At 36.5% G+C, this 10166-nt stretch overlaps 1 protein-coding gene across 4 annotated transcripts; it reads left to right on the forward strand.

Annotated features, from left to right (window-relative positions):
• The first annotated feature begins 432 nt into the window (after window positions 1-432).
• On the forward strand, window positions 433-5926 carry LOC122058422. 4 transcript variants are annotated; one of them, XR_006133763.1, is made up of 5 exons: window positions 433-753; window positions 1152-1220; window positions 1383-1669; window positions 5355-5665; window positions 5755-5926. XR_006133763.1 is itself a non-coding variant. In XM_042621107.1 (5 exons), the coding sequence occupies exons 3-5, from the start codon at window positions 1481-1483 to the stop codon at window positions 5758-5760; spliced, it is 339 nt and encodes a 112-aa protein (XP_042477041.1). In that variant the 5' UTR covers window positions 433-753; window positions 1152-1220; window positions 1383-1480; the 3' UTR covers window positions 5761-5926. The 4 variants fall into 4 exon arrangements, 3 of the variants coding, with proteins under 3 accessions (XP_042477041.1, XP_042477042.1, XP_042477040.1); XM_042621107.1 differs by having other exon boundaries at window positions 5355-5498; XM_042621108.1 differs by having other exon boundaries at window positions 5355-5488; window positions 5572-5926.
• The last annotated feature ends 4240 nt before the right edge of the window (window positions 5927-10166 follow it).

Genomic DNA, 10166 nt, shown 5'->3' on the forward strand with positions numbered 1-10166 from the left:
ATATGCATTCATACGGTCACCTAGGACCATATTCCTTCATATATGAAACGTCATAATTGGACCCTTCTTTTTTCTCGCACATGATTTTTGGGTTTTTTTTTTGGTGAACATGGAATATTTTTGGGTTGGATTACCTCAGTCAATTATCATCTCTGTCGATCGGAAGTAAGAAGTTGCATCTACGATCCATAATTCATCATAGCCGAAGGAAGGTGATAAAATTGGATGTCTATAGAATGTCCCTCTTTGGCCGAGGCCTATGCCCACAGCCGAAGTGGAAAAAAAGAACAACCACATTTTGTCACCTGGAGCATGTGCTGTCGTCATCTTGCTCATCAATGATGGAGTTGAAAATGCAACAGGTAATATCTGTTAACTACTTTAAAGTTTAGAATCTTACTTGGGCTGCCGATTGTAGGAAAGAAATTGTTTTAAATCAGACTTCCAGGAGTTGTACAATCATCATGCTTAACTGTTGTAGTAACTAGTGTTCTTTCATTATTCTTCGCTTTTGCTTCAAGTATCAGAGGTAATGGAAGATCACTTCATTATAGAATATGTTTAATAGCCTCTTAGTAAAGCTTCTTAGTTGTGTTAATAACAAAATGGAGCATGTCTTATGAGCATGTCTTATTGTATATTGCTATTACCTTTCCTTTAAACTTGTGATGTAGTTGCAACCCTTGGTGAGATGCTTAGGTAGGGCTGATGGGATTTTGTTTGAAGCCTCTTGTGCTGACTACATGCGCCCAGGTACATCTGCCTTTCCACTACTCTAATAAATCTTTTGTCCTTATAATAGTCCTTTATTTTCGACATCTATATGAAGGAAATGCTGATTATCGACCTTATGAGGTGCATTGGGTTAGATTCAGTCAACTTGGGAGCAGTATCGGGATTGGTAGAGTCTGATCAGATCCTGGATCCAGAGTTTTTAAAGTCCTTGCCATTGGGCATCTTTGTTGTAAATGTTCCATGGCTTATTTACTTGTCTAGTGGTCCTCATGATCAAGGAACTAGTGCAGTTTGATTCTTATCTGCATTTCATCCATCCACTAGAGTTCACAAACTTCTATGTTCTAACTTCTTGTGCTGCCACTGCATCTGCTAATGAAGTGGTCTATAATCTATTTATTTGGTTTTGCAAGTAGGTTCATTGCTTCATGTGCGTGTGGTCAAAGCTAGTGATGGCATGAATCCTGAGCTTTAATGTACTGATGGTACTGTATTTTCCTCTAGCTTTAGTCTTATTGGTCCATTGATTTCTGTTACTCATGAATAAATTAATTAGGACTTTCATGAATAAATTAATTAGAACTTCAGGTCTGATTAGTTTGTGACCATTATTCTAAATAATTATCTCTTGTGTTTGTGTGCAATAGCCAGTGGTAAAGCAGCAGAATTTGGGCTCCTGAAAGATGGGTACATGTTGGAAACATTGACTGGCCTTTCACGAATGTAATTTCTCATTAGCATTACGATGGTCCTCACGCACGCAGTTAAGAGATTCATGGAATTAAGCTTGTGGTTTCTGAACCAAAATTTTAGACACGTCTTATTTTTTTTGGGTATAATCAGGCTTCTTAGCTCTCCAACATGTCCTGTTCTTGAGGCTCTTGGCAAGAAGCTGTCATTTGAAATAGCTGTTGGGTTAGATGGCCGTGTTTGGGTAAGTTTGTTGAGCCTTCTGTTCTGCTGATAATCGGATTGGATTACTTCATGATTTGACATTGTTCTGCTGATAATCAGATTTAATGAAATATTAGTATATTACAGATTCATTTGAAATTTCCAACTTCTCCCTTGAGGGCTTTGTCTTCTTGCAAGTAAAGGGAAATGAATTAAAAGTCATTTTAAAATGAAAAATTGGGGACTTTTCTAATGATGAATTTCTTGCTCAAAACCTTGCCTAATATGCTAATTGAACTTTTCAATTGATCTTTATCTTTCTATTCACATCCATGGAATTTAGTTTTAATGTGAATTTTAATTACTAGATCTGGAATACTTTTGGCTTAGTTACACAATCACTACTGATAATGGTTTCAACTTACAAATATTTCCATTTTAGTTTTTTTTCAATTCAATTTGCCTTCCCTTCTATTGACTTTAAACCTTAATCATTGAACATCAATCCATGAACCTTAGACGATGAATCTTGATGCTCTGAATCATAAAATGAAATCTGAAACCCAGAACCTCTTCAAACTAAATCGAACCCCAACTATGAACAGGAATTGGCAAGAAACCTGAGAAATATCCCCATAACAGGAGGACTACTTGTAATGATTTATCTATCTAATAGTCAGATTCCTGAATCATCAGTCATCGTGGCCAGAAAGCAGGGCTTGATGAGAAGAAGCCTTCTGGGTTTTGGTGCATGAGACTTTTCCTTATTTTTTTATGCTAAATGGATGATACCCCAAGCACTGGCAAGCCCATGAATTTTGAAAAATTTTCTGTTGCCGACTCTGGGAACGCCAATTAAACCCTGCTTTCCTATTGAAAGTTATAGCCATAGTCATTTAATCTTGCTTTGGAATTTAGGTGAATACTGGCTCTGCTTCCACAGTAATCCTTGTTGCAAATGCAATCCTGAACTCGGAATCTGTCAACAGCACGAAACAAAAAATCATGGTGGAAAAACTCCAAAAAAATAAAATTTTTTTTTTCTTGTTTACCATTTGTGGTTTGGTCTTGAGGCTGCAATTGGGTGTTTAGTTTCTGACCAAAACTGATCTTAGGGTCACATATTCTGGTGTTTGGAAAACTCTTAACCTCTAAGCATACCCTTAGAGGTGAAACTTACTGACAGTGTAGTTAATTTTTTCTATGTATTAAAATTATGCTCTTGCACATACCATGTTTTTTTTCCTAATGAACTGTGATGAACACATTTATGTGTGAAATCTAGTGTAGTAAAACATGCATTTTACATATTTGAATGGAGCTATCTTAGGTTTTACTCTCTTTTTGTAGGTTTTATATTTTTAAGGCCTTAAGGATTATCGGATGCTATATCTCCAATTTTACATATAAAGAGATCCTATTTCTTTTCATGGTTACGAAGAAGACGAAATTCTAAGCAAGATGGACATGTTCAATTATAAGTACACATTCGTTTGGTCAACCGTATAAGTGATTATTCTTTTCGGATTAGAAAAAAAATAATGGATCATAACTGAATCGAGATGCAGAACCAGCCCATTTGCAGTTGTCCCAATGGTATAAAGAATATTCCAAATGCCAACAAGGATCGATAGACCACATCCTTCAGTGATTGAAGATTTGTTTTTAGTAACAACTATCTAGCGTAGGTGAGTTGTGGTGTGCAAAATCCCTTGCTTATTATGAGGTTTCAAGTTCGAACTTCTTAACTGTCATTTTGTTGAGTTTTTTTTTAGAAAATTTTCTCTCTCCTACTTATCACTTAAAGGAGGTCTGCCCAGATGATTATACGTAAGTTTGAAGAAGAGAGAAAATAAAGAGAAAAAATAGGAAAGAAAAAAAAAAAAAGACAAGGGCATGGATGGAATTTTCCATTAAAATAGAATATTGTCTAAATCCAAGCAAGAAAAATCGGTCAAAGGGGGTTTCTTGAGCAACAAGAGAGAAAAATAGAAAAAGGGAGAAAAAATAGGAAAAAAAAAGCAAGAAAAATAGTGGGAGATCTCTCTCCACACGTTTTCTCTCTTCTCTCTTCTCCACTTCATCAACAAGATAAAAAAAAAAATCTTTTTTTTTAAAAGCTAAAATCATTAGCTTCCCTCCCCCGGTCTCTACAAAATAGAATTAACACAAGGGGAGGAGGTACTTCATTCTTCTTCTAGAGTTTTTTTTAGTTGCTCTATTTCTTTCTCTAGTTCTAGTTCTAGGTTTATGCTTTAAACATTTTTATAAGTTCATTTTATTCAATTAATGCAAGCACTTTTGTTTTTGATTCAATCTTTTATTTTTATTGTTTAAACAATTGAAGTTGTAATTTTCAAGTTGTAGTTCTAAGCTTAGTTCTAGGTAACAAGAATAAGCTATGAAGCATGTCTTTTAAGTTCAATTTTTTTTCTTCAGATTTGTTTTTTCTAGTACTAGAAATTTCAGATTTGGTTTATTCTAGATCTGGTTTTTAGTACTGGTAGTATCTCAAATCGATCAAGTTTTCAATTCAAGGGTTGAAGTTTAAATAAGTAGGCTCCTTCAGTAGCCTTCTCTCCCCCTCTCATTCTCTCTTATGACTACCCTTTCTTTCTTAATTTAGGATTTTAATTTCAGTCGTTACATTATTGCTATCTCTTTTCCCCAAGGTTCATGGCTAGTATATGTGTTGGCTTTGCCGCTCCTAGCCATAGAACCATCATTTTATTGTTTTTATTTTAATTGTCTCCCTTTCCCTAAAGCCAAATAAAGTAACCCTTGTAAGAGTGATTCTCTGGTCAAGTAGGGAAGCTCATAATATGATGCATCCCTCGGGCTAAGTAGAAAAACCTACTTGTGAATCTCTTTCTAGCTTTTTTCCCTTTCTTTTACTTTATTTTTATTTCAGCATTTTTTTTCCTTCATTGTTTTTTAATTGTGTGAAGTGTTTATTTTCAGCTATTTATTTATTTAATTTTAATTGCGTGGCTTGCGTATTTAAAATCTTAGATGACGAATGGTTAGGACGTTATTTTAGATACATATGTTTAGGTCGGTAATTAGAATTAGATTACAACCATTAATCGATTTACTGTCGCATTATTAAAAGAAGCAAAAAAATAAAGTGGCTGCTTTCCCTGTGTTCGACCCGTAGCTACACTGATCTATATGCTTGCGGTTATATTTTAAAATCTCAAACAAACTGCCCAAGTTAGGGAACTTTTCTCATGCACACTAGAGGGGTAATAGGGGGGGGGGATTATAGAGGGGGGTGGGGATGTTTCAACTAAAATATTCAGATCACTAGCATCCCATTGTGTGTAACAGCCTTTTATTTTGAAATTCTTTGGGTGTTCGGTGGCTGAAATGGTTTCCTTGTATCAATGATCAGCTTTTAAGTGTTGAATCTATCCTCCACGGAATCCAGATAAGTCATGAAATTCATTAGTTTAGTAGATATAAGCCTTGGGTTTGGTTTCATATGTGTTGGGCCTGTATTCTTTATTCTTTGTCAATCAAAGTGGCAATGATTGATCATAAACCTACAGTAATATTAGTGAAGATTGAACCCCCATGCTTATATAATCTTTAGTTTTGGGAAAATATCCCATTTATGAATTGAAACTTCAACTCATAGAACCTGTTACTTTGTAATTTTTTTTTTGGCTGATATGGTTTATTTGGGGTTGTTGAATTAATGATTGGGTATTTGTTTTTCTTAGGTTGTTCGCTCTGTCAAATGGCTTGAAGATGAGTTGGAACTTAATGCCCTTCATAACCCTGGTAATCGTCAGGATAGTGGCAATGAGAAAGCTGTCGTTGCCCAAAGAGCTGCTCTGTCTGCTGCTTTTGGAGGGTGGGTTGAGGTTGCGGCAATGAGCATGATTTCAGTTTTCTATTAAATCGTTGAAAGTTATTAATCAAACAACGTTTCTGTAGGTTCTGATAATGATTGTTACATTAGTTGATGCTATAATTGTGGCTTCAGATCAGAGACGAGTTTTCCAGATTGGGGTTGTGCCTTAAGTAAAATGTATAACCGAGTTTCACGATAGGAATTTGTTGCAGTGTTCAAGTGTTGATATATATTTCCTATCCTCAATACCATTTTTGTCTTTACAGGTGTGAAGGCAACCTATCTCCTTGCAGTAGCTTTTCTGGAGATACGTCTCAGTAGCAATGGCGGCATCCGTAATGGCAATGCTAGTTTGAGTGCCTCAAGAAGTGCGTTCAGCTGTGTATTTGAATACCTCAGAACTCTAAATCTAATGCCGGCTGTCTTTTAATGTTTGACTGCAATAATTTACCGTGGTAAAAAATAAATAATTTTAAGCTATGTTATAATAACTCCGTCGTTAATAATATGAACCTACGCACCCCATAATTCTTTTGTAACTAAATACGACACCAATCTTAACGACGAACTTGCTGCGGATATTAGCCGTCGTATATAATGCAATTACTACGGAAAATTTCCATAGTAAGAGAGCAAATTTGTTGTAGTATAAGGTTGCTCTAGTGTGACACTGTGACCTAATGGTCACGGATTTGAGTCGGGAAACAGTCTTTTCGTGAAGTGGTAAGACTGCATATGTTATGGCTGTTCCCAAACCCTACAGTTGCGGGAGCCTTGTGAACTTGGTACACCATTTTTATTGTTTTGTTAGGCTAAGTTTGGTATGCATTCTAGGTTGATAATATATGCCAAAAAAATTATACTAAAACACAACCTTAGATAAATTAATGTATATTTATCATCACACCTTCTAAATCAGAATATTTTGTGAGTGCCGAACACCTCATCCATTCAAGATCTAAACTTTAAATCATGGTTAAAGATAATGAACCATACAACTATACTTTGAACATTTGTGTACTTCCCCAAATTTCTCTCAACTAACTAACAAAACAATTGTATCTCCATTTTTATCATGCTTTTCCTTTCCCACACAGTGAGGGAAAGCAACCAAACATAGAACAGCAACACATATGATGCACTGCCAAGACCCACGGAGGAATATAACTGTAGCTGCACACTATATGCTAAAACTCATTAAGAGAGCTGGAAGGTCTTAGTAGGAATTCTCGGATACTCATGGCCATGGGTAGAGTCATTGGCAACCTACCCAAAAAAAAAAAAAAGAATGGACAAAGTGTTAATGAGACTATAATAGTTAACTCCTTGAAGCATTTAGTGATGCAAGAACCGGCCATGTTAAGTTTCTTTTCACTAGAAATTCATCTGTATATTAGAAAGAAGGAGAAAAAAAAATGAAAAATGTACACAAGGGCTGGGAAACACCCAAGAAACAAGAAAAAGAGGAGAGAGGGGATAGACAAAATCCACCTTTAGCATTGCCATCAACAAAATAAACCATCAAACCTAACTCCTCCACAAGAAAGAAAAATCAGAAATACAAACTACTGTATTCTATATCTTGGATGACCCGAGGCATCCATATCCAAGTCAAACTTGACCAAGGCCGGCCATGAGCTAATAGGGGAGGATTCTTCAAACTGAGCAGCTGATTTTGAAAGAAAATCAACAATTGAGTTGGTTCCCCGATAACAGTGAGTGATCTTCCACTCCACTCCTTCGAGATATGATGAGAAATTCATCCACCGTTGGCGCACTATCCATGGCAATTTCTTTTCAACAAGAGAGAAACCACCGCGACCGAGTCGAATTCGATCCAAAGCTTCTACGCACCTAACATTTTTGCATGCTCAATTCTTGAAATAATGGCTAAGAATTCAGCCTCAAAGTTTGTACAAACTCCAAGATAATCTCTCAAGTTTGAGATCACTTGTGCCCTCTCATTCCGAAAAACACCCCTCGCACCTGAGTTGCCTGGGTTTCCTAGAGAGCAACCATCTGTGTTTAATTTCAATTATCTACTTAAAGGAGCACACCAAAAAGCTTCAATATAAACTCTATGCCTCCGCTAAACCCCTGAAAAGCACAATCTTCTTGCACACATCAGGTCTTCAAAGGAAACAGCCACTCCTGTGCGAGCCAGAGATTGGCAACAAATCTCACTTTTAACTCTTACGAAACATACTTTCACAGGGCTGCAAATTCCTTCATAGCACCTAGAATTCCTCTCCAACCATACGAAATATGGGATCAACACAAAGCCCTTTTTCCATATGCCTTTTAAAGTCACAGATTTTTCCTGGAACTTCCACCAAGTAAGTTAGGCCACTGCACCCCAAAGTAATTGCAAAACATCCTCCACATCAAGGAGGCAAAGCTACACTCATAGAAAACATGATTTTTACATTCCTTTGCTTGGCCACACAACTCGCACCTAAAAGACAATGGAACCCCCCTTCTTTTCACATTATCATCTAGGGCGAGCGTGTTTTTTAATAACCTCCAGCACAAAAATAGACTGACGAGGCTGAATGGAGGATTGCCACAAAAGAGATGACCAGCTCACCTTAGGTGGCCTTCTTCTAATTGACCCCCAAGCTGATTTCATTGTGAATGTACCCGCCGTGGTAGGATGCCAATGATGCACATCCATAGTGTCTGAAATATAAATGGACTTTGCCTCATAAAAAATTCTAGTCATAAAAACCGAGCTCACAGGAGGGAAATTCCATCTAGAATTCTGAATGAAATCTGAAACTCTAGCTTTCAAATTCATAAAAATTCCACCATCAAAATCAGACCTCTCTTCAACGGATGAATGCCCCAGCCACCTATCCGTCCAAAAGCTTATATTTTTCCCATTGCGAACTGTCCAATGCTAATTAGAGGTCACAAAATTCCATACCTTCTGAATGCCCGCCCAAATAGAGGAAGCTATATGACCAGTCATGAGGAAGCCATCAGCTTTGAGAAAGCGAGCCCGAAAGAACTTACTCATGAAAGAATCTTCATGCTTAATCTGCCAGCCAGCTTGGATAGGCGAGCAAAATTCTCATCCTGCAGCCTTCGAATACTCAGACCTCCTTCCTGATTTGGCTTACAAACATTGTCCCATTTCACCACAATTTTCTTAGCCACCTCCATGTCTCCAGACCAGGGTTGCACCTCCATGTTGAGTTGATGACACCATCAGCAAGTTTCAAGAACCATGTTAATTTTTATTTAATGCCTTTTAGATTGGGGAAATTTTTATTGTATTGGGAAAAAAAAGTAACACTTTTTTCCCATTTTAGTATAACATTTTTCTTTGAATGAAGGTAAAATCCTATCAATTTACATGTGTAGTCGAAATAGCTTTTGAGAATAGCATGATGGCAAGTTATTCTCAAATTATTTTGAATTTAAGTATAAATTATTTTTTGGGAATAACAAAAGAGGAAATCAAAAGAAATTAATAATTTTCATTTCACCACTCTGGTTATAACAAGATTTACCCAAACTTGCACTACTATGTACATTAAGACCTTTTTGAATCCAGTCCAGTTCCTCTAGGATGGGCATTGAACAATTAGTATCTAAGTATGGTTAATGTTAATATTTTCAGCCAAATATGTCACACAACAAGTTTAACCATGGAGTGCCTCCTCTACTCTTCTTGAGAATGAAGATCCCACCTACAATAATATTTTCTTCCGGACACACTTTTTTTTTTTTTTTTTAAAAGATCAGATTATATTAAAGGAGAAAAAAAGAGAGGAAAATATGATACAAAAGCAAAGGCTCTTCTTGTGGGTGTCTTCCGGACACACTTACTCTTCTTGAGAATGAAGATCTCACCTACAATAATACTAGGAGTTCAAAATATGAGGGATCTTTTTGGTATAGTAACCATGCTTTTACCTCAAGAAAGCTAATACAGCTTACCCAAAAGCCAGAAACTAACCCAATAATGCCCCCATACTTAGTGGGTAGATTGATGTGCAGATTGGTTTGTAAAATCTATGGTGTTGGAAGTTAGTTGTAGGATGTGTTATGTAATATTGAGTCCCGTCTCTAGAACAAAGAAATGTGAAAGCCTTCTAGTTTACCCCTAATATCTTCTCTCACCATAAAAAAAAGTATGTGTATGTGCGGGAAGGGGGTTGGGGGTGGGGGTGGGGGAGTGGGGAGAGGGGGAGGAGGGGAGGAGGGGAGGGAAGAACTTTTCCAACCTTCCTAATGAGTTCTTTTCACCCTAAACCAGCACCATTGCCACCATTGCCACCATTACCATTGGAAGAACATTAAACATGGATCATCCAAAACCCAGCCCGAGATGAATGTAATTATTTTTTAACTCTAGGTATTGTGAGTCAACTTTCATAAGATAATTATATTAACTGTGTAATATGGAACTTTTATATTAACTGTGTAATATTAACTCTAGGTATATAACATTCTTAAATAACAAAACTCAAAAATAGAAACCTACTTGTGAAATATATGGAACTTTTATAGATCTTTAATAAGAACTTAACTGTTATTTTTTATTTTTCTAGGTAATTGCATGGATCTTGTCTTCTACTTACAGACTCGGGGATTGACCTAGCTACCGTGATGTTTGAACTTTTATTTGAAAAACTTATTATGTTACTATGTTACTGTGGATATGGGATTT

Source organism: Macadamia integrifolia, chromosome 12, assembly GCF_013358625.1.
Source record: "Macadamia integrifolia cultivar HAES 741 chromosome 12, SCU_Mint_v3, whole genome shotgun sequence".
NCBI lineage: Eukaryota > Viridiplantae > Streptophyta > Magnoliopsida > Proteales > Proteaceae > Macadamia > Macadamia integrifolia.

Coding starts and splice junctions, on each gene's coding strand:
- LOC122058422 (XM_042621106.1), top strand. CDS start 1,481: ATGGTCCTCACGCACGCAGTTAAGAGATTCATGGAATTAAGCTTGTGG. Junction 1,670..5,354: donor GGTTAGATGGCCGTGTTTGG/GTAAGTTTGTTG, acceptor TGTTTTTCTTAG/GTTGTTCGCTCTGTCAAATG. Junction 5,489..5,754: donor CTGTCTGCTGCTTTTGGAGG/GTGGGTTGAGGT, acceptor TTGTCTTTACAG/GTGTGAAGGCAACCTATCTC.